Genomic DNA, 23,119 nt, shown 5'->3' on the forward strand with positions numbered 1-23,119 from the left:
ACATTTTTCAATTTGATAAATTTTTTTTATTAAAAACAAGAAAACACTCTAATAAAGTAGCTAAATTGAAACGTTGAAATTTCATTTTAGCCAACGTTTTGAATTTTTTTAGAAACTAATCAATTGTTTTAATTAACTTCCTAATTTGTACATAAATGCCCCTACAAATATTCCCACCCAACTAATTGTGTTATAATTTAAGGAAAAAAAGAAAGAAAGAAGGGCCTGTACCCCAAACTCAGTCCGGGCTCTTCAATTGACATGGGCTTGGGTGCCTGTAATTCATACCCAGCCCAGTTCTCAAAGCCATAGAAAAGAGGACAGACCACAGCGTAACCCAAATCTTCTGACAACTTTACCTCGAGTAGCTTATTTTTAAACTTAATTATTCAAACATCTAATTTATGATTTTATTTCGGAAATAACTAATTTTTTTTTTATTTGTTTAATTTTATTTCAAACATTTAATTTTATTTTTACTTTCTGCAATTCATTTAAGTTTTTCTTTGTTTTTCACAGTTTGATTCAAATTTTGATATATTCAGAAAATTAGCATATTCAAATAATGGATTTATGTAACTCATCCCGTTATACCAACTATTGAAGCATATTTTTTTTTGTAACAGATAATCAAAACATTGTAAAGTAAATAAAGTAAACACATATGACCTATAAGCCTTAATAAATAGTTTTAAAAAAATAAACCTACATAAATTAAAGTTGTTTTCGGTCTGACTTCTGAGGCAGTGGTTTACCTTTACCCTATGTTGGAGTTCCAAATTTATTCAATGAAATCAAATATATTATAAAAAATTAATTTTGAATGAAAAAAATCAATTATCATATTCGTGTTTATGTTTAAATATAAATAATAATCAAACACTCATTATTCAATATACTTAAAAACATTGTTTCCGAGCGACTTAATAAGTATTAAATATTTACACCTACTAATTGAAGATATAAGCTCGAGTTATAGCAAATTAAAACTCAAACATTTAAAAAAAAATTGCTTTTTTTTTTTCTCCAAAGGGAGTTCCAAATTCCAATAACGGAGGTACAATGTTTATGTTTGCTTGTTGGCCTTAGTTATTCCTCTTTTAGAAAAGGAAAAAAAAAAGAAGAAGAAGAAAACTATGCCGTTGCCGTATGCCGTATTGGCAAGGGAAAATGATTACGGTACAGATAATTATTTTTAAACAGAAAAAAACAGCTGAGAAACGGAAAAAGAAAAAGTTAAAATAAAAAGACAGAAAAGTAGATATTGTTAAAATTATAACTCATAACCCGGGGAAAGCGGGTCAAATAATCCACTAAACTAAGCCATTGATTTTTTTATTTTTATATTATTTTATTTTTATCAAAGCCATCGAATTTACTCGCTTGTTGTCATCGCTTTTCTTCTGTCTTTGTCTCTGTCTCTCTTCTCTTTCTCACTCATTACTCCATCACTGCTTGAGTGCTTTCGCGTTATTCACTTCACTACTCTGCGAAATATTATTAATCAGCTCAGTCTTTTTTCCTTACTCAGTCTCAGATCCAGGGTTTGAAACAGCTCTAATTTGTCACAAGCTCTGAACTCACAGCACTCTCTCTCGACGAGGTTAGTCTATCAACTTCGTTTATGTACATTTATGGTTGTTGAGAAGAGATTAGTCATACAGAAGACCGAACTTAAGCCTGTTTTTAATGCTTAGCTTTTATGAGTTTTTGTGTAATGCAAAGTCCTTTCCTTTTCTAGGGCCCCAATGGATAAAAATAGAACTCTGATTTAAAGCTGTGATTTTTCTTCTTGTTTCTTATCTTTTTTTTTTCTCACTTGCTGAAATTAGGTTTTGTATTTATCTCAAACCGAAAAGAAAAATTGGGACATTTTGTACCGGAAAGACAAACTTAAGTGGGTTTTTTCTTTTGTTTCCTCTCACCTTTTGTTGTCTCTGTGCATTTAATGCTTTCATTGTCTGTATCAGCTAGGGTTTATTTTTTTTCGTTTTCAATTGTCTAATTTTATCTAAAGTTCCCAGTTACCGGATTATATTGTAAAATGATGAAAACGGTAATAAAATCAGAGGGCTGTTCTTATTCATGTTTGGTTATTTTATTTCCTTTTCTGGTACTTGGCCGTGAGTACTGATATTTTGCTTCTTATCAGAGTGTATTGCAAAATAACATTTCCCTTTATACAATCTCATAAATGATAAACACTTCCATTATGTACAACCATTTTCAGCCGCGGGAAAGCTTTGATCTTTGGAGTCAAAAGCTAGAGAAGAAATGAAGTAAAATTTTGTGAGTAGAATAGAAATTCACCCAGAGACACACACAAAAAAAAAAAATGGAAGAAATCCAGTCTCAGTCCGATAACTACAGGTCATCGTCGTCCTCGGCTAGTAGCCCGACGAGCCGTGTCCCATCAAGCAACTTCTTCTATTTACGGAAACCCGGCTCTCTGACTCAGCCCATCTCGTTCGAGGACTCTCCGGATTGGGGAGACACTGACGTCGAAGTGAGGCTCGACGACGGTGCCGACTCCATCGGTGCCGCGTCTCCGTCGCTCTCGAAGCTCAACAGCAGCGTTTCGCTGCCGTCTCCGCCGCCGCGGCTTCCCGAGGGAGGAGGAGGAGGAGCCTCCGCCACCGCCACCGCCAGGAAGATCGCCGGAGCTTCCATTGTCTGGAAAGATCTGACGGTCACGATCAAAGGGAAGAGGAAGTACTCTGACAAGGTCGTGAAAAGCTCGACGGGTTACGCTTTACCGGGAACTATGACTGTTGTCATGGGTCCCCCGAAGTCCGGGAAGTCGACTCTGCTCAGAGCTCTTGCGGGTATTTTCAAGCCCTGATTTTTATTTTTAAGTATTTCATTTTTTTTTTGGTACTTCTTGAGAATTTAATGGTTTTTTTTTAGGAAGATTGGATCATTCGGCTAAGATGTACGGTGAAGTGTTTGTAAATGGGGCGAAACTGAAAATGCCGTATGGATCGTATGTGAGTTCTAGATGACCATTGACGTGACGCTTTATCTCGTGTTTGATTTGATAGTAAGTGAAGTTCATATGTATTTTTTTTTTCTGAGGTTCAGGGGTTTGTGGAAAGGGAAACGACTCTGATCGGTTCGCTCACCGTGCGGGAGTTTCTGTATTACTCGGCGTTGCTTCAGCTTCCGGGATTTTTTTGTCGGAAAAGAAGTGTGGTCGAGGATGCCATCAGTGCCATGTCACTCAGTGATTACGCAAACAAGCTGATCGGCGGACATTGTTACATGAAAGGCCTTAGGGGCGGCGAGAGAAGGCGTGTCAGTATCGCTCGGGAGTTGGTGATGAGGCCACACGTGTTGTTCATTGACGAGCCTCTTTATCATCTCGATAGGTGAGGTATTCTTTTGAAAGCTTTTTTCTTTCCCTTTTTTAATTCTTTGAAGGATTAATTATATATATATATATATATATATATATATATATATATATATTTGTTTTGTTCAGTGTCTCTGCATTATTGATGATGGTTACATTGAAGAAACTTGCAAGCATGGGATGCACACTTTTGTTCACCATTTGTCAAAGTAGCACCGAAGTTTTTGGGCTCTTTGACCGCATTTGTTTGCTGTCAAATGGAAATACTTTGTTTTTTGGGGAAACATTGTCTTGCTTGCAGGTACATTTGCAAATATGTTCTTTTTTTTTTCCTGTTTTTTTATATTTTAATTTTTAATTGATTCAAGTAGAAGGAGGAAAAAAAATCACTGACATTTTTTTTGGTGATGAAGCACTTTTCAAATGCTGGATTTCCGTGCCCGATCATGCAAAGTCCTTCGGATCATTTCCTACGCGCGATAAACACTGATTTTGACAGAATCATAGCGATGTGCAAAAACTGGCAGGTAATTCTTGCACTCGGTAGTGCAATTTCTCTGTGAAAATAGGCTTGAGTTTCCTTCCAAATTGTCAATTTTTCGGTGGACATGTTATTTATTTGTATTGAACCAAAAACTACGAACAGGATGACAATGGGGACTTTTCGTCGGTGAATATGGACACCGCAGTAGCAATACGCACTCTTGAAGCAACGTATAAATCATCAGCCGATGCTGCTTCCGTAGAAACTATGATTCTCAGACTCACCGAGAGGGTTTGCTTTTGTTATTCATTTTTATGAATTATTTTTTTTATTAACATCATGCTGACTTTATGATATTGGATTCTATAGGAAGGTCAAGTTCTCAAAAGCAAGGGAAAACCAAGCAGTGCTACGCGGATAGCAGTGTTGACTTGGAGATCATTGTTGATCATGTCAAGGGAATGGAAATACTATTGGCTTCGTCTCATCCTCTATATGCTTCTCGCGCTTTGCATTGGCACGGTGTTCTCTGGCTTAGGTCATTCTTTGTCTTCGGTTGTGGTAAAGCGTCTCGTAGCTCGATCTTGTTTGATATTCCCTTTTCAAGAAATAAATAATTCATTTGCTAAGGTGTGTTTTCTTTTGGCCATACAATCGCAGACAAGAGTCGCCGCGATATTCGTTTTCGTATCTTTTACGGCTCTTCTGAGCATTGCTGGAGTGCCTGCGCTTAGGAAGGAAATCAAGGTTTACAGTGTTTTCTTCTCCAAATTTCATTGTTTAAACTTCACACTCTAACCCAGAATTTCCTATTGGCTGTTTCGTAGGTATGCGCGAGCGAAGAATCGAACCAGCATTCGGGGGTGTTGGTGTTTCTGTTCGGGCAGCTTCTCTCAAGCATCCCGTTCCTTATCCTCACATCAATCTCTTCGAGCCTCGTGTTCTATTTCTTAGTCGGGTTGCGAGACGAGTTCGGTTTGTTGATGTACTTCGTGCTCAACTTCTTCATGTGCCTCTTGGTGAACGAAGGACTAGTCCTTGCCGTCGTTTCTCTGTGGAAGGACGTTTTCTGGACTGTCCTCACTCTCGTATCCATTCAAGTGAGCTCTTTATAAAATATATATGACCTAAATCCATGAATCGAATTCGGAAATCTGACATACATTATTTTCTATTTCTCAGGTCGTAATGATGCTCTCTGCAGGATATTTTAGAATTCGAAACGCTTTGCCTGGACCAATGTGGACATACCCAGTTTCCTATATTGCATTTCACACATACTCTATCCAGGCAAGTTTGATTTATATCATCGAAAGAAAACATAATTGCTCTCGAATCGTCGTCTCATTGAGCTGTTTTAATATTAATGGGTTTTTTTAGGGACTTCTTGAGAACGAGTACATCGGAACTACATTTGCGGTTGGGCAAGTGAGGACGATATCTGGGATTCAGGCTATTCGTAGCGCGTATGATATTTCGCCTGACAGCAATTCCAAGTGGGAGAACTTATTGGTACTGTTTATCATGGCCGTAAGCTATCGGGTCTTCGTTTTCATTTTGCTATATTCCCAACTAGGAAAGAACACATTCATACATAGACTTCTAGGCTGTAATAAGGATGCAAAAACTGCAAGATAAAAAAAAAAAAAAATCTACCTCAGTGTCACTGAGCTCTCTTTTTTGCCCTGTTCCCTTGTAGTGCTGATATTTGGCATGCTAAATTTTGCGAATGACTTGAAAAAAAAAAGTGTATAATTTGAGGCTTTAGTAATGTATCTTCATTGTATTATTATTATTATTGCAAGTTTTGGACATATTATTGGAAAAGCTTCGAGGAGATTATTTGTCAACTTTGTCATTCTCTAGGCTGACCCACATAGAAGACTGAATCAGTGATATCATATTTTAAATAATCAATCTTACAGCATAAGATTCCGACACTCTCAGAAAACGTACACAAAATCAACGACATCGACAACTTGATTGAAATAATGACTCTTGATGACCAAGCAAGCACTACTACCCATTTATTTTTTTTCCCCCTCAATTATTTAGATATATCATATACCCTCATTTCCGGGCCTTGGTCTTCGTGGTCGTCTTCATATCGGCGATGAACTTTTCGAGGTTCCTCTCCGACGACCCGTCGGGACGTACTGCCTCCTCGACGCTCCGCTTGACCTCGCGGACGGCTTTCCGATAGTCAACCCCTTCGAGGAGGGCGTTGACTTTCTTCGCGACCTCGTGCCTGGTCACCGAGCCTTGCCCGCTCAGGCTGATCCCGATCTTCCAGTCGTCGGCCACGAGCTTTCTGTTGGTGAACTGGTCGGTGAGGAGAGGGAAGCAGAGCAGAGGAACCTCGCACCAGACGCTCTCGAGGATCGAGTTCCAACCGCAGTGCGTCAGAAACCCTCCGATCGCCGGATGAGCCAAGACCTCGATCTGGGAACACCACGGCACGATCAGCGCCCGATCCGCCACGTCAGCAGCGAACCCCTCGGGCAGCGGGTCGGCGTCGTCGGAGCTGACTATGTCCGGCCGGAGCACCCAGAGGAAGTGGACCCCGCTGAGGGACAGCCCGCGGGCGATCTCGGCCAGGTCGGGCTTCGCCACGTGGGCGTAGCTCCCGAACGAGGCGTAGATCACCGAGCCGCGGGGCTTCGAGTCGAGCCAGGCCGTGCAGTCGGACTCACGCCAGAAGCTCGTGGCCACGGGGCTCTTCGCGAAGTTTGGCGGGAAAACGGGCCCCACGGCGTAGAACCGGGTCTCGTCGGAATGGAGGGCTCGGATCGTCTGTGGCTCGAGGGCTTCGACGGTGTTGCATAGGATGTAATCTGCGCCTCTGGCGTCGTCGAACGCGGCGGCGATGATCCGATGGACCACCGTGCTTGTGTCCGTGGCTTGGAGGTATGACGTCATGTCTTGTGGATTGATTGCCTTCACTCCCGGGATGTACTCTATTGCCTCTTTCCCAGGATCTAATTTATTTTGAATAAAATAAAATGTTATTTTTTATCTTTATCTTTTGTTTTTGTTTGACCATTCTTCGTTCGCAGTTTTTGAGAATGTTGTTTTGGACCATTTGGAAAAACAGCGATGAAGGTGATGACATTTTACAATGATAAGTTGGAAATTGGAAGAGGTGTGGGACAAGTCTATGAATGGCATGTTTCTGTTTTATTCTAGAACGTCAATTTCTTTATTTTTTTACGTGTGTAGTGGAATAGTATATTGATACTAGTGCTCACTGAGTAGTAGCTACATATCTTAATCTAGTTGTATAAATATGACTAAATGTTGCTACACTAATTATTTATGAATTGATAGTGATGACCCGTTTTGTATTGCTAACGGACAAAAAACATATATCAAAACAATTAATGAGAAGTTTTTTTTTTTTTTTTTTTTTTTTTTTTTTTTTTTTTTTTTTTTTTTTTTTTTTGGCAATAGTCTCTGAATTTATGATTGTGTCATTTATGTTTTTTTTTTCAAACATTTTAGTCCTCAAACATAAGATTTTTTTTTAGCTTTTGGATCTTCTTTTCATTATGAATTTCAGTACCGGAACAATTTATAACATATTTACAAACTCAAATACCGTGTAATATTATATAATAAAAAAAAGATTAAATACATATTTCTAATCCTAATTATACTAAATAAAAAAATTAGAGTAATATTTTTTATAAACAAGTCATTTTTAATTGTAAATATGTTTCAAGTTGTCGTGTTTAATTTCATCAAATAAAAAAAAAATAAGTTTTTTGGTAGCGCTACAAAGTTTAAGAGCCAAAAAAAAAAGTCTGGGACAAAATACCACGACGATAAAAGTTCAAGTTCTTGGAAGAAACCAACGAAAAATTTCAATAATACCGGGTACTTACTAAATAGTAAATACACAGATCCTCTATCTTTTTTTGTGGTTCTTTTTTGTCTCTCACGTCAAAATTAATCAATTTAATAATTTTAATTTATTTTTAAATAAATATAAATTAATAACTAAATAAAATGATGACATGACTTGTTTTGATCATAAAAAAAAAAAAAAACACACACACACACCCAAAAAAGACAGGATCCGGGTCAGTATTTACTATAAGCTCTCAGCAAATGACTGCGTTAATGAATGAGAAGATAGATCTGCGGTTATGTGCGATAGTGTATACTTAGATGTATACTAGATGTACACAAATGATATTTTATAAAAAAAAATAAAAATAAAAACCAAAGAAAAAGTAGTTAGAGAGTTACCAGGACAGTCAAAATGACCATTCTTCCTAAGAAGATCCGTATGATGATATAATGTGAACACCAAAGCTGGCTCAGTCCAAAACGAAGCGTAGATTAATCCGAACTTCTTGGCCACCTTCGACGGCCAAACGAAGAACGTGTCGGCGATTAAGAGGCTCACCGGCGAGCCATCCCGAGAACCCGCCGCCACGATCTCGCCCACGGCGGCCTCGGCGTCGGCCGAGAACGCGTGGAGCAGCGACTCCATGAACTCGTCGTGGTTCAGCGACCGGTCGAAGTCCACCGGAAAACCGTCGGAGACCGTGCGGTAGCGTATGTCGAGGCCGGTCCGGGCGAACGGGTTTTCGCCGGAGTCCGGGTGGGCCCGGGCGGTCTGGTGGTGGATGACCTCGGTGTTGACGAAGGTTATGACGAAGCCTCGCGAGGCCAGCTTGATTGCCAGGTGGACGGCTGGGATTACGTGGCCTTGAAGTGGGTACGGGAAGAATATGGCGTGAGGCTTGACTGGATCAGCCATGGCTAACAAGAGAGAGAGAGAGAGAGAGAGGTGAATTAAATAAAAAAGAAATGTTCGATGCAGAGTGTGAATATGATGTATATAGACTTAGAGTCAACTCGTCTCTACATAGTAATAGTATACTATATACGTAACGTAAGTCATCAGTCGGTATCTTTTCAATGAATCCGAATATTTCTTTATTTCTCCTTCTAAAAATAAAAACTTGTTATTAATCATTAAGTTCAATATTCATCGTCTATCAGCGGGAAGGAGATCCTATAACCAATTGAATTTATCATCTATCAGAATACGAAAATTGGTTGTTATAACTTATAAGTGGTCAGGTCATGTTGAGTTCTCTATAGTCTATGGGACAAGTAACCAACTCAAGTCCTTGAAGAGAGAGAGAGAGAGAGAGAGAGAGAGAGAGAGAGAGAGAGAGAGGATAAACGACACTCCGATTTAAAAGAACCAAAACTCACTTTCAAGAAAAGAATGTCTCTCTCTAGAGCTTGGGCTATAAATTTGACATTTGATTTCACCGAATTAAAAAGATAGAGTTGTAAACGTTAAACCTTTCTAACCAAAGAGTGTCTAAAATCATTTCAAAAATAATATATATCTCAAACCGTGAACTTTTTGTTTCCTTGTAAATGAAAGTATATACAGTAATAAACAAAACTAAAATAAAGAAAAGTGATTACTTATCATTTGAAAAAAGCTATTTATGCGATTAATTTTTTTTGTCAAACATTCAATTGACAAGCTCCTCGAGATTCTGCAAGTTCGAAGAGTCATCAGCCCTTTATTCTCCATTTCTTCTTCTTCTTCTCGATTTCATCAGTCAATGAGGGTAGAAGAACATTAATTTGCCATAATTACCTTGAAATTTCAATAAATTTCAAATTTTCGGTGAAGAATCAAGAAAAACCAACATAGTAAGAGGGTAGATGGGAGGCATAATAGCAAGAGTGGATTACTCTCATAGATGTCAATTTTCCATAAAAATAAATATATAAAAATCCAAAAGAGCAATATTCATGTCCAATTCCTGCAACAATATCATCTATGTGGTGCTTTCTCAGAGCCAGTAGCCACCGAAGAGAATGTTCGGGCCCTCGAGAAATACTAACAAGTCCGAAGATTACGGTGTTCCTGAATCGTACAACGTATAAAATCTTCTATTAGCTTCAATCTCTATTCAGTAATGTTCTCTATTAAAGAAAGGGGAAAAAAAAGAGCCAAGTTTGAAAGCTGATCTTTTACATCCAGATATTTGGCCTCCACTTCTTGACTACACATAAACATTTTCGTTTCGTTCGTGGAAGCCCACATCAACAGAATACCATTTGAATCCAGAACATGAAACATCATCTTATATCCTACGAACTTTATTCAGAAGTGAGAAGGATATCATATTCACAAAAGTATACATTTTTTCAGCCATACCAATATCACTAGTAATACAATATCACATCTTTGCGAATACCGTGGTGCCACGCAGGACTCTATAAGTCAACGAATTTAGTCAAACCTCACTCTTGACCTTGATATCTCCATTCGGTATCATGTTTTGCGCTTGTGCATTGCGTTTCAATTCCTGCGTAACGAAGAGGGTTAATTATGAGATTAAGAAAATCATTAGGCAAATCAGAGGCTAACTTACAGCAGCGGACGCAGCTCGGCTCTCCCTATATAATTCAACTTGTTCCGGAAATGTCTGATCAAGCTCCTCCAAAAGATGCTTCCGTAGACCCTTCACAGACAAGTACGATTTAGAAACTCGAAAAAATAGTAGTAATACTAATAGTAACACAAAGACTCGATGACGATGGAAAGGGATGACCTTGAAAGCGTCGGTTTTTCCTTTGGTGATCTGGTTCTTAGCAATGCAGCTGTTTATCACATCCCTCGTGAACTCATCCGGGTTTTTGCCATCGTCGATTAAGCTATAAGACAAAAAAAAAACAAAAAATTCAGTCAAATGAAAGAGGCTACGATATAATTAGAGGAGAATTCGATCCACGGGACTTACTTGAGAACCTCCATCGGGACCTGAATATTGCACTTCTCGGATAACTTGGTCATATTGTCGAGCTCCGAAACCAGCGAATTACTGAAACGCAATATTTCCAAATAAGCAATCCAACAAGATAGCTTTAGAAACTCGTGATGACAATTCGCCAATCTTTCTCTTTTGAGAGAAACTAAACTATTAGCGATCGAATTTTACGCTATCTTTCTCATTAACTTAAATCCTGTGTTTTGTTGGAGAATTCGCCAATCCCTGAACCAGAATCTTTATCATTTCTCAAATAACATACCTATTAATCAAAGACATAGCCTACTCAAAACTTAACCCTAATTGATTAATTCAAATAACAAGACAGAACCTATGAATCAAAACACAGACGAAGAGAAGACGGAGAATTACAGGCGTTGGAGAAGCGGAAGCTGAGAGGCGGCGTTGAAAGAAGAGACGGTGAGGTAGAGCTGGTGAAGAAGGCCCAGAGTCTTCTGTATGGATTCGATCACCTGGTTCAGATTCTGCTTCGGCTCCTCCGTCGCCGTCGACGCGCCGTTCTCGTTGCTCATCATTCCATTCCCACTGCTTCCCGATGAATCCATCGACTGCAATCACAAACGCGCTAAACCTTGTTTTCGAAATCGAGAATTTCAAAGCCGCTCTCGATTGCACACCTAAACAGGGTTTGGATTCAATCGGTCGGTTCAATAGGACCAACTGTAATTCAGTTCAGATTATCACACAGGGATTGAGGTCACGATAATGGGTCTATTACTGAAATTGGTAATAGTTTTGGGCTCATATCTAAAGCTGATATCATTTGGAGAAAATTACAGATATAGCGTTTTTTAGGGTGGCACATTTTTCAAAATAGCAAGTTATTTTAAAATCATTGACATTACGTTGATGATAAATTGTATCTGTACAAGTGATTTACTAATATTTTTAGCTAAATTAAGTTTTTGGTGAAAAATTAGAAAAAATTTATCAAGTGAAGTAATTATTAATGATATAGGGTAGGATACAGTTTTTTTTTTTTTTTATTATTTCCTTTGCCACCTACTAAATTTGGCTTGTCCTACTAGGGGCTAATAAAATAGAAAATAAAAATAAAAAACAAAAAAACGAAAACTCAATTTTTGTATTTGTTTTTTATGCATGCATGATACATACGCTTATACAGGAATTTTTTTTTTTTTTTTTTTTTAGAATTGCATGAAGAAAACTACTTAGTATTAGAGTTTTTTTTAATAGAAAAAATTATTTTAGCAATTAACCTTGTACGAATTTATATTTAGACACCCCCACTAAAAGAAAACTTATATTTTAGTCCTCTTGAAAGTAAACCCTGGCTTCGCCCTGAGTGGCGGCAGAGATTTGAGAAGAAGAAAAAAGTAGGGTTTTTTCTTGGAGGCGCATATGCCAGAAGAGAGAGTTTTCATAATATGGTATCGCTATACGTAAATAATATTGAACAATAATAAAAGGCTGTTTATTCTTTTCATGGGTCCATGTTTATTTCTTCCAATTAACCCTTTCCACACACACCTCTGAAGAATCACTCCACGCTGTTTGGCCCACATTCCGTAGCGACACAAATCATTATGCCATTGAATCGCTTTCTCATAATGAATAATGACTCTAATGAGCAAACAAACACTAGACCATTTATTTTCCTCAATTATTTAGGACAAACACAGTTTCTAAAGTAATAATCATTTCCGACTCATCATCTTCATATCAGCAATGAACTTGTCAAGGTTCCTCTCCGACGACCCGTCGGACCGTACGGCCTCCTCGACGCTCCTCTTAACCTCACGAACGGCTTTCCGATAGTCAACCCCTTCGAGGAGGGCGTTGACTTTCTTCGCCACCTCGTGCCTGGTCACCGAGCCTTGACCGCTCAGGCTGATCCCGACCTTCCAGTCGTCGACCACGAGCTTCCTGTTGGTGAACTGGTCGGTTACGATGGGGAAGCAGAGCAGAGGAACCTCGCACCAGACGCTCTCGAGGATCGAGTTCCAACCGCAGTGCGTCAGAAACCCTCCGATCGCCGGATGAGCCAAGACCTCGATCTGGGAACACCACGGCACGATCAGCGCCCCATCCGCCACGTCAGCAGCGAACCCCTCGGGCAGCGGATCGGCGTCGTCGGAGCTGACTATGTCCGGCCGGAGCACCCAGAGGAAGTGGACCCCGCTGAGGGACAGCCCGCGGGCGATCTCGGCCAGGTCGGGCTTCGCCACGTGGGCGTAGCTTCCGAACGAGGCGTAGAGGACCGAGCCACGTGGCTGGTTGTCGAGCCAGGCCGTGCAGTCGGACTCGGACCAGAGGCTCGTGGCCACGGGGCTCTTCGCGAAGTTTGGCGGGAAAACGGGCCCCACGGCGTAGAACGGGGTCTCGTCGGAATGGAGGGCTCGGATCGTCTCGAGTTCGAGGGCTTCAACGGTGTTGCATAGGACGTAATCTGCTCCTCTGGCGTCGTCGAACGCGGCGGCGATGAGGTGGTGGCACACGGTGGTCGTGTCCGTGGCTTGGAGGTACGACGTCATGTCCCGTGGATTGATTGCCTTCACGCCCGGGATATACTCTATTGTCTCTTTCCTGGGATCTGATGATTAATTAAATGAAATGTTAATCCAATTTTCAACATTACCATGCAGTGATGTTGATGAATGAATGAATGATAATGGTATCACCTTATCCTTTCCTTTTTTTAAAAGAGGGTAAGTTGGGAAAGGTTGGACTGTCACTGGGACACGCTATAAATGATATATGTTTATTTTGTCTGCGAATAATAAATAGTTGGGACTTGGGATGTCATTTTTAGTTATTTCTGTGTCATAATGAGATGAGATAGAATTCGTATAATAAATAAATGAATAAAAAAAATGTTGATAATGAAATTGATTTCCTATACTAACTATCTATGATATTAACAGATATGACTAAAAGCTGTACGTACGAAGAGCCGAATAAATAAATAAGTAACGGGAAATCCAAGAATACCGGGTGGGTATATATATATACTGAATTAAGCTCTCCGCAGATGACTGCGTAAATGATTGACATAGAGCAACGGCTTATGTGTATAATTATTCTATAAATAATTTAAAGGGTTTGGACTTACAGTCAGGACAGTCAAAATGGCCATTCTTCCTCAAAAGATGCATATGATGATATAACGTGAACACCAGAGCCGGTTCGGTCCAAAACGAAGCGTAGACCAACCCGAACTTCTTCGCCACCTTCGACGGCCAAACGAAGAACGTGTCGGCGATTAAGAGGCTCGCCGGCGAGCCCTCCCGTGAACCCGCCGCCACGATCTCGGCCACGGCGGCCTCGGTGTGGGCCGAGAACACGTGGAGCAGCGAAGCCATGAACTGGTCGTGGTTCAGCGACCGGTCGAAATCCACCGGCAAACCGTCGGAGACCGTGCGGTAGCGAATGTCGAGGCCGGTCCGGGCGAACGGGTTTTCGCCGGAGTCCGGGTGGGCCCGGGCGGTCTGGTGGTGGATCGCCTCGGTGTTGATGAAGGTTATGATGAAGCCTCGCGACGCCAGCTTGATTGCCAGGTGTACGGCTGGGATTACGTGGCCTTGTAATGGGTATGGGAAGAATATTGCGTGAGGCTTGGTTGGAGTAGTATGATCGGCCATGGCTAAGAGGGAGAGAGAGAGAGAGAGAAAGAATGTGTGTGTGTGTGTATTTATGGTATCAAATATAATAACTCTTCACTGTATTGTTTGTATATATATAGATAGTAATAGTATATAGATTAGAGTCAAGTCACGTGCATCGTGTACATGTATGTGCGTCGTCGATCGGAGGTTAATAGATGGGAAGTTAATTAGTAAAGTTAAAATCAACGGTTCAAGTGTACAAAATTCTGGGCAATATTGAATTCAGCAATGATTTTGTGAATTTTATGTTATTTAATCATCAATTTTATTAGCGCTAACTTTTATATTGAATATTATAAAGTTTCTATCTCTCTGATTTTTTCCTTAAATATCTGTTTATTCAAGTTTTTCTAAAACTTTCATGGGAAACTTTATAACGATATATAGAAGGTTAAAAATAAAATTATTCACATTTCGTGGTCTGATTGAGTGACTGTGATGAAATTCAAATGCAATGTATTGAATTTCATTTGAGTTTAATTGCATGGAATTTCGAATAAGTTCGTCAGGACGTTGTAGCCAATGGTAAATCTCGATCCTATAAGGTTCTATATATATTCCTTGAAACTTGTCACCTAAGATTGGCATTGCTAGTTGCTCTCAAAGTGTAAATTCGTTGCTAATTGCTCAAAATGTGGTATGATTACATTACACACGGATGCACATTCGCTATGATCACCGTATCATAAGTATATATGAGTGGAGTCATGTTATTCCTAGTAATTGGTCGCTTGACAAAACAAAATTTGCAATAGCTTTCGTTTTGAAAAAGTCAAAACAGGACAGAGCTTTTTTTTTTTTTTTTTTTTGGCAATCAAAAAATATCACACTACTTCAAAATCATCCTTTTTTTTTCAAACGCTCTCCTTCAATTGTTTATTTTTCAATTTTAAATTAAAAAAAATCGCCATCCTTCATTTTATTTGCAATGTTAAATTTTATGAAATGAGGAATTCATGAGTTGTCATAATAGTTATATTGGGCAATTAGTCCAATAATCCTAATCCAAGAATCTACTCTTCTTTTAAAAAAATAGCCTAAGTTTCATTTGATTAAAAAAATAGTTCATCAAAATTAATTGAACAATTAATTTAATTAATCTCGATTTGATAAACTATTTCTTTAATCCAATGAAACTTGGACTAAATGCTTAAAATGAAGTAGACGATTGACTAATTGTAACTAATACTTGTTATTACTATCATTATTTTTTGGGAAAATGACACATATATACCTTGTGTTAGTGAAATGTCGAGTTTAACATTTAGTTTTCAAAAATGTCGAGATCATATCATCTGTTTAACTAAAATGATGAAATTATACTCTGAAATAGACAACAGTGCCACAAATATTCTTTTTATTGACTTTTCATTGACGTTGACTATAATATTTATATGTAAACACCAATTATCTTTATTCATTCGCGTCATATATGTAATTTATTTAAAAACTAAAAAAATAAACAACAGTCTCTTTATCGTGAAGAACGCAAAAAGAGGCAAAAGGGTAAAAATCGATAGTTGATAGTCATCAAAATTACAGATTCGAACAGAGAACCCATGATTCAGAGTTGCAATTCAAACACAAAATGAAGTCATCTCTTGGGAGATATGAATTTTATTATTTAATTTCAATTAAGGCTATTTTTATTTCAAAATTGGAAATTTGAAAGTTAGAATACTGTTTTAGATTTGATTATGTTTTTCTTATATAAGAGTTAACATCAATGAAAGAGAGATTTGTGACACTATTATCCATTTCAGGGTATAATTTCGTCATTTTAGTTAAACAGAATGTATGATCTTGACATTTTTGAAAACCAAAGGTTAAAGTCGACATTTCACTAAAACACAGGATATAAATGTGTTATTTTCCCTTTTTTTTCTTTCAATATTTTTCACTTATATGTACGCAGGAGCGGAGCTGTGTAGACCTAAGCAATGTTCAAAATACCAACGATATATCCCGATATATCCACGATATCAAGGAAAAATGGAAATCTCGGTAAAAAAAAACTAATATAACAGCTTAATTATCGTTTTATTCCTAAAATAACGTTTTTATAGAAAAAATTCCTATAACAGCCAAAACAGAAAAGTTATTCCTGAAATACCTATTTTTATAGCTCTAAACAAGCCCAAAATTTAAAATTGAGTTTTTGGGAGGATGAAGACCCATTTTTACTTATTAAAATTCATAGAACTACATAGGTTTATATGAAGTGATTTCTTTAAATTTTTTAATTTCACAATAAGGTGAACTTTATTTGTTAGCTAAATAACATCAAAGATTTTTTATTTTTATTTTTTCATTCAATTGCTTCAAGTTAAAATCAAGCCGGTCTATTTACGAAGTCTAAATTATTTACTCATAATAAATATTTTAATTTGGCCAGCTTTCTGTGGAACCACAGACAAGACGGTCTATACAAAAGATTTGAGAACTACTACTCTATTGGAAACATTGCTCGAGTTCAAAATTCATGAAATCAAAATGTTGTTGTCGCAATTCCAAGAACTTGAGAGATTGATCATGCGGTGAAAGTTTGGTGATTTATCTATTGACAAACTCTTGTTTGTTCTTCACTTAGAGAGCTATTTTCATTAATCGGCCATAAGACTTGTAATTCTCTCTGTTGATAACCCACGTCACAAGAATAGCTTCATGTGAATTTGAGATGTAAAAAAAAAAAACTCATCATATCACAGCTCTTTTATAAAATAATTGAACGAACTAAACCACTGCAAACAACGTTAGAGAATGAAAATTAGAGTATATGAAAATTAAAAAAACAGGGTATATGTAACCCATAAAGAACTGAAGAAAAAAAAAGATTGAAGAGCTTGAATCAGTTTGATCTTAAGAACACAAAATCAGCTCTAGTATCATATTACATATCATATACAAGATTGAGATGAAAATCTCTCATAAAAAAAACTATTCCAGCGATAGAAACAATCATATGATTAGTTGGACATGATTTATTATTAACTGTCCGTATATATATACATAATACTAGCTGAGTTATTGCCAAGTAATCAATAAGTTTGAGTGGACTTAGTGAGTAAAAGAGAGCTGGACAGAATAAACAATAATAAAAGGGAGTGATTTTTTTTATATTATATTCATTTGTGATAATGAAAGCACATAGGCTAGCTGTCTTTTATACAGTGATGGTAGGGCAACGGTAACAAGATAAGCATAAAGAAGGACAGCTGCAATAGGATATTCCTTTTTGATTCCTATCTGCGTCAAGCTGAGTGCACCAATAGTAGTGTTGTAGCTTGTACGAGAGTGAGTGAGGATGACGCGTGTACAGTGTCCAAGAAGGCTGAGCGGGAAGAAATACTGGAGGAGAAGCGGGAGAATTGGAAGAATAAAAACGACAGCTATAGCCTGAAGCTTGGTGTTTTACTGTCGTTTTTATTGTTTAACATTCCCCCTCAATTCTAACGCTCCCAGCGGCACTACCTTGAGCTTGTTTCTGAGTTTTTCAAAAAAGGCTCCAGACAACGGTTTTGTGAATATGTCCGCTGCTTGATCAGTGGCTGGTACGTGATTTACACACAAAGTTTTGCGGCTGATCTGCTCTCTAACGAAGTAAAGATCGAGCTCAATATGCTTCGTTCTAGCATGCAAGACTGGATTTGCTGAGAGGGAGACTGTACCGAGATTGTCGCACCAGATGACAGGGATCTGTGTTTGCTTGACCTTGAGTTCATGGAGAAGCGATTTGAGCCAGAGAAGTTCAGCTGTAGTGGAGGCTAGACTTCTGTATTCTGACTCCGTGGATGATCTTGACACCGTGTTTTGCTTTTTTGACGACCACGCAACCAGATTGCCTCCGAAGTATATGCACAGCCCTGACGTGGATTTTCTGTCGTCTCTGTCTGTCGCCCAATCAGCATCGGAGAAACCCACTAGATTGAGAGAATTTGAGGGGGTCATATGGAGACCATGATTAGGCGTTCCTTTTAGATATCGGAGGACACGTTTGAGAGCTTTCCAATGTTGGTCTAGAGGGCAGTGCATGAACTGGCTGAGTTTGTTGACGCTGTACGAGATTTCTGGCCGAGTGATGGTGGCGTATTGCAAAGCACCGACAAGGCTGCGATACTTGGTGCCCTCCTCAATAGGATCACCATCATAGGCCGAAAGACGAAGACTTGAGACCATAGGCGTAGGCGAGGCAGCGGCGCCGTCCATACCGGCACGCTGGAGAAGATCGGAGATGTATGCAGACTGATTGAGATGAATACCAGTTGCTGTGCGGGTGATTTCTACGCCAAGAAAAAAATGAAGGGGACCAAGATCTTTGAGTGCGAAATGTTGGTGAAGGACAGTAGCGAGGGAGTCAATCTCCGAGGAGGAGCTTCCAACAACAATGATATCGTCGACGTACACTAGGACGAACATTGTGGAGGCTGATGTAAACCGGAGAAAGAGGGAATTGTCAGACCGCGAGTTGTGGAAGCCTGAGTTGAGAAGCCAAAGCCGCAGTTTCTCGAACCAAGCTCTCGGGGCTTGCTTGAGCCCGTACAAGGCTTTGTGAAGGCGACACACGTGATTCGGTTTGGAGGAGTCTTCATAGCCCGGGGGTTGCGCCATGTAAACCTCTTCATCAATAGTGCCATTGAGAAAGGCATTATTGACGTCGAGTTGCCGCGTATCCCAACCGAAAGAGAGGGCAATTGTGAGGACCACCCGGATAGTGGTTTGCTTCACGACCGGTGAAAATGTTTCGGTGAAGTCAAGGCCAGCAACTTGATTGAATCCCTTGGCCACAAGGCGAGCTTTGAGACGCGCAACACTTCCATCGGCTCGCTTCTTCACGCGGTACACCCACTTGGAACCAATGACGCGACGATTTGCCGGGGCTTCGACGAGTGACCAGGTCTGATTGCGACGAAGAGCCAGAATTTCTTCGTTCATAGCTGCTGACCAATCAGAGGACTGAGAGGCTTCAGAGAGAGACTGAGGCTCGCGCGGCGTCGGTGGCGACGAATGAACAGCAAGGGCCTTCGGCTTAAAGATCCCAGCCTTGGCGCGAGTCGTCATGTTGTGTATGTTGATAGGTGTCTCGACAAGCGGCTCGGAGGGCTCGGCAACCTGTTCATGTACACATGGAGCAGATTCAACGATGTCCTCGTGGGCATCCGTGTTAGTACAAGATGGAACAAGATCTTGGGAAGGAGCAGAAGTGACATTCTCAGTGGCTAGCTCATCAATAGTCATAGGAGCGGAAGATGGTGGTGTAGGTTGGACTAGGACTAAGGAGGGAGCTGGAAGAAAGTCGGTGATATGGTGATTGCTAAGGTCCGTAGGTGTGTTGGCAAATGGAAATGTATTTTCATCAAAAGAGACATCACGAGATATGAAGAGGCGGTTGTGAGAGTCTATGCACTTGTAACCCTTGTGTTGATTGCTATAACCAATAAATGTACATGGTTTGGATCGGAATTGTAATTTGTGTGTGTTGTAAGGACGTGTATGAGGATAACAAGCACAACCAAAAACTTTAAGAAAAGAGTAGTTGGGCTGTACCTTATAGAGAGTCTCAAGAGGGCTCTTGTGCCGGAGGGTCCTCGTCGGGAGTCTATTGATCAAAAAAACACTCGAGGTGAAGGCATCTTCCCAAAACCGAAGAGGGAGGTTTGATTGAGCAAGAAGGGTTAGGCTGGACTCGACTATGTGACGGTGTTTACGTTCAGCAGTGCCGTTTTGTTCCGGTGTGTGAGGACAAGAGAGTCTATGTAAAATCCCGTGTTTAGAGAAGAAAGGTTGTAGCGATCGATACTCCCCTCCCCAATCACTTTGAACAGTTTTAATGGATTTGTTGAATTGATTTTCTATCATTTTTTTGAAGTAAACAAAGGTGTCAAAAACTTCAGATTTGGTTTTCAAGAGGTAAAGCCACGTGAATTTGGAGTGAGCATCAATGAAATTGACATAGTATCTATAGCCATTTCTTGAGGTGACCGGAGATGGTCCCCATAAATCCGAATGAATTAATGAAAATGGTTCATTGTAGGCAGTTGTGGATGCTGAGAAAGGCTGTTTGTGACTTTTTCCTAAATGACAAGCTTCACAAAAATGGAAAATACTTTTCATTTCTTTGACCAAATTACAACGTTGAAGGACCTGTTGCACAACTTTGCTAGCTGGGTGTCCAAGACGTCGGTGCCAAATATCCATTGGAGTTTGGACATTGGGGTCGACATTTGGTTTGAGGAAGGAAGGAGCGACACTGGATAGACATAGACCAGTTTTTTTAATTGAAAATAAAGACGATTTTGAGCTATCATTGGGTGACTTGGCAGGAACGATGTTCTGGGACTCTAGATGGGTGATGAGGTGAAAACGGTATAGACCCCGATCAAGGCTCCCTCGCAGCAGTACTTCCCCCGTGGCTTGGTCCTTCACAAGACAAAACTTAGGATGAAACTCAAAAAAGACATGATTATCATGGGCAAACTGTGAAACACTCAACAAATTTTTAGTGATATGAGGGACGTGAAGAAGGTTTGAAAGTAAAAAGGTAGGAGAGTTTTTAGAGGAGACTAAAGTTGAGCCAACATGAGAGATGCGCAAACCTGCACCGTTACCGACAAGAAGTTTGCTCCCACCATTGTACTCGGAGCCGAGATTGAAGTTACTGAGGTCGTTAGTGACATGGTTGGTGGCTCCGGAGTCTGGATACCAGCTCAAGTTGTCGGAGCAGTCATTTGGCGTGGAGATGTTGGTGGAAAAGGCTGAGGAGTTGTTGAAGGTGCCTTCTGAGCCTGAGCCCGGTTGGTGCGGCGGTGCTGAGGAAGAGCCAGAGAAGGATGAGTCAAACCTGTAAAAGCATCGTTGAACGGTGTGACCCATCTTGCCGCACAACTGGCACTGAACTCGTCCCCCATTGTTCCATGCTCTGCCGCCACGTCCTCGGCCACGGCTGATTCCTCTGCCAGATGGTTGTTGGAAGTTGTTTGAAGCCCCTCGCTGAGAGACAGTTTTCTTCAGTGGCTGGTGCGTAGTTTGGGAAGCATACTGGGCTGATGGTGCTATTACATCTCCGCTTGGGTCGAGTCTGGTTTCGAAGCTTAAGAGCAGAGCTGCAACATCTTTTAGGGGAAAAGGCTCTGTCTTGGAGGTGATTGGAACGACCACTGGGTCGTACTCATGGCCAAGCCCAGAGAGGATGTGAAGTATCTGATCGTCTTCGCTGAGTTTGTGGCCTGCGGAGGCGAGAACATCGGCGTAGGACTTCATCTTCGTGAGATATTCTCTCATGGTAAGACTTCCTTTCTTGAGAGTTTGGAGTTGGAGCTTGTATTGCATGATTCTAGCTCGTGATTGAGAAGCAAAGGATTTCTCCAATGAATCCCATATTTCACTGGAGGTTTCGAAACCGACCATATTGACGAGGACCGTTTCCGACATGGATGCCAACAGCCAAGAGGCTAGGAGTTGGTCCTGTCTAACCCAGATAGCATATTCACCATTGGGTTGGCCTTGAGTTGGACGGCCGGTGACTGGATCTGTTGCCTCAAGGAACTCCGCTGGTTTCGGTATTTTTCCGAACAAGAAGGCTTCAAGTCCATAGCCTCTGACGTTGGAGAGAACTTGCTGCTTCCACACCAGATAGTTTGAGTCTGAAAGTCTGATGGTGAGAGACTGGTTTGAAGGGTTTATGAAGTAGGATTGGGGTATTTGTGGGGTAGAGGTTTGTCCATCGGTCTGTGAGCTTTGCTCAGTTGGGGTTGGTAAATCTGCCATTCCTGGTATGCTCTGATACCATAAAAGAGAGCTGGACAGAATAAACAATAATAAAAGGGAGTGATTTTTTTTATATTATATTCATTTGTGATAATGAAAGCACATAGGCTAGCTGTCTTTTATACAGTGATGGTAGGGCAACGGTAACAAGATAAGCATAAAGAAGGACAGCTGCAATAGGATATTCCTTTTTGATTCCTATCCGCGTCAAGCTGAGTGCACCAATAGTAGTGTTGTAGCTTGTACGAGAGTGAGTGAGGATGACGCGTGTACAGTGTCCAAGAAGGCTGAGCGGGAAGAAATACTGGAGGAGAAGCGGGAGAATTGGAAGAATAAAAACGACAGCTATAGCCTGAAGCTTGGTGTTTTACTGTCGTTTTTATTGTTTAACAGTGAGCAAGTCAATGAATCATGTCGGAGCAAAAAAAAAAAAAGAATCATGTCGGAGCAAAAAAAAAAAAGAATCATGAAATGAAAAATACAACTTAGCGTCATAAAACAAATCGATTATCTAAACACTAACGATAGCTAAACTAAAAAAAGGCTAATTCGCCGTGTTTGATGGCCGCACCGTAAGAGTGGCGGCGGGCGTCTACTAGCACGGCGGCGTCCATCTATCTCCGATCTCCCTCCCGGAGAAACGCCGTCGATTGGAACAGAACGATCCTGAGACTTCGGAGGAAATTCATAGCGTCGTTAACCATAATCTCAGGTACGCTACATTTTCTATTCCAAAATTTTATGTATTCCTAGCTTCAGCAAAAAGCCCCAACTTTCTTCCTTTCTTCGTTCAATCACTAAACTAAACCATTCACTAGACTAAGATGCGGAGAATTGATTCCGAGTTGATATACATCGAAATCACTAAGCATTTCTTCCTTGCAATTGCAAAACAGAAGACCCGCAGGGTACCTCTCTCTCTCTCTTTTTTTTTTCTTTTTTTTTTAAATGATGATGAACGCATTAGAGCTAAAGGTAGTACCGATTTCATTCCAACAAAGAACAGGTTACAGAGGAGATACAAGCTGGAAAATTCTCAGGACTAGCAATGCCTGAGAAT

The 23,119-nt window shown here is 40.2% G+C and overlaps 5 protein-coding genes across 5 annotated transcripts; 1 reads left to right on the forward strand and 4 right to left on the reverse strand.

Moving 5' to 3' along the window:
• Positions 1-1,351: 1,351 nt before the first annotated feature.
• On the forward strand, positions 1,352-5,673 carry ABCG3 (ABC-2 type transporter family protein). Its single transcript, XM_089602045.1, has 12 exons — positions 1,352-1,603; positions 2,231-2,825; positions 2,908-2,987; positions 3,082-3,368; positions 3,482-3,653; positions 3,766-3,879; positions 3,999-4,127; positions 4,206-4,397; positions 4,497-4,583; positions 4,664-4,936; positions 5,019-5,126; positions 5,217-5,673. The coding sequence occupies exons 2-12, from the start codon at positions 2,336-2,338 to the stop codon at positions 5,472-5,474; spliced, it is 2,190 nt and encodes a 729-aa protein (XP_089458171.1). The 5' UTR covers positions 1,352-1,603; positions 2,231-2,335; the 3' UTR covers positions 5,475-5,673.
• A 42-nt stretch (positions 5,674-5,715) lies between these two features.
• LOC149382148 (UDP-glycosyltransferase 86A2-like) lies at positions 5,716-8,683 on the reverse strand. Its single transcript, XM_089602046.1, has 2 exons — positions 8,088-8,683; positions 5,716-6,814 (listed from the first exon to the last, which is right to left on the reverse strand). The coding sequence occupies exons 1-2, from the start codon at positions 8,602-8,604 to the stop codon at positions 5,907-5,909; spliced, it is 1,425 nt and encodes a 474-aa protein (XP_089458172.1). The 5' UTR covers positions 8,605-8,683; the 3' UTR covers positions 5,716-5,906.
• Positions 8,684-9,784: 1,101 nt separating this feature from the next.
• On the reverse strand, positions 9,785-11,370 carry LOC149382149 (mediator of RNA polymerase II transcription subunit 10b-like). The gene is made up of 5 exons (XM_089602047.1): positions 11,021-11,370; positions 10,622-10,702; positions 10,433-10,535; positions 10,253-10,342; positions 9,785-10,186 (listed from the first exon to the last, which is right to left on the reverse strand). The coding sequence occupies exons 1-5, from the start codon at positions 11,212-11,214 to the stop codon at positions 10,115-10,117; spliced, it is 540 nt and encodes a 179-aa protein (XP_089458173.1). The 5' UTR covers positions 11,215-11,370; the 3' UTR covers positions 9,785-10,114.
• A 526-nt stretch (positions 11,371-11,896) lies between these two features.
• Positions 11,897-14,336, reverse strand: LOC149382150 (UDP-glycosyltransferase 86A2-like). The gene is made up of 2 exons (XM_089601944.1): positions 13,743-14,336; positions 11,897-13,223 (listed from the first exon to the last, which is right to left on the reverse strand). The coding sequence occupies exons 1-2, from the start codon at positions 14,269-14,271 to the stop codon at positions 12,328-12,330; spliced, it is 1,425 nt and encodes a 474-aa protein (XP_089458070.1). The 5' UTR covers positions 14,272-14,336; the 3' UTR covers positions 11,897-12,327.
• A 2,661-nt stretch (positions 14,337-16,997) lies between these two features.
• On the reverse strand, positions 16,998-22,059 carry LOC149382151 (uncharacterized). Its single transcript, XM_089601460.1, has 5 exons — positions 20,889-22,059; positions 20,437-20,542; positions 17,767-19,720; positions 17,443-17,643; positions 16,998-17,036 (listed from the first exon to the last, which is right to left on the reverse strand). The coding sequence occupies exons 1-5, from the start codon at positions 22,057-22,059 to the stop codon at positions 16,998-17,000; spliced, it is 3,471 nt and encodes a 1,156-aa protein (XP_089457586.1).
• Between the last annotated feature and the right edge of the window lie 1,060 nt (positions 22,060-23,119).

This window comes from Urtica dioica, chromosome 11, assembly GCF_054948205.1.
Source record: "Urtica dioica subsp. dioica isolate 48M chromosome 11, U.dioica_male_clone48M_v1_H2, whole genome shotgun sequence".
Taxonomy (NCBI): Eukaryota; Viridiplantae; Streptophyta; class Magnoliopsida; order Rosales; family Urticaceae; genus Urtica; species Urtica dioica.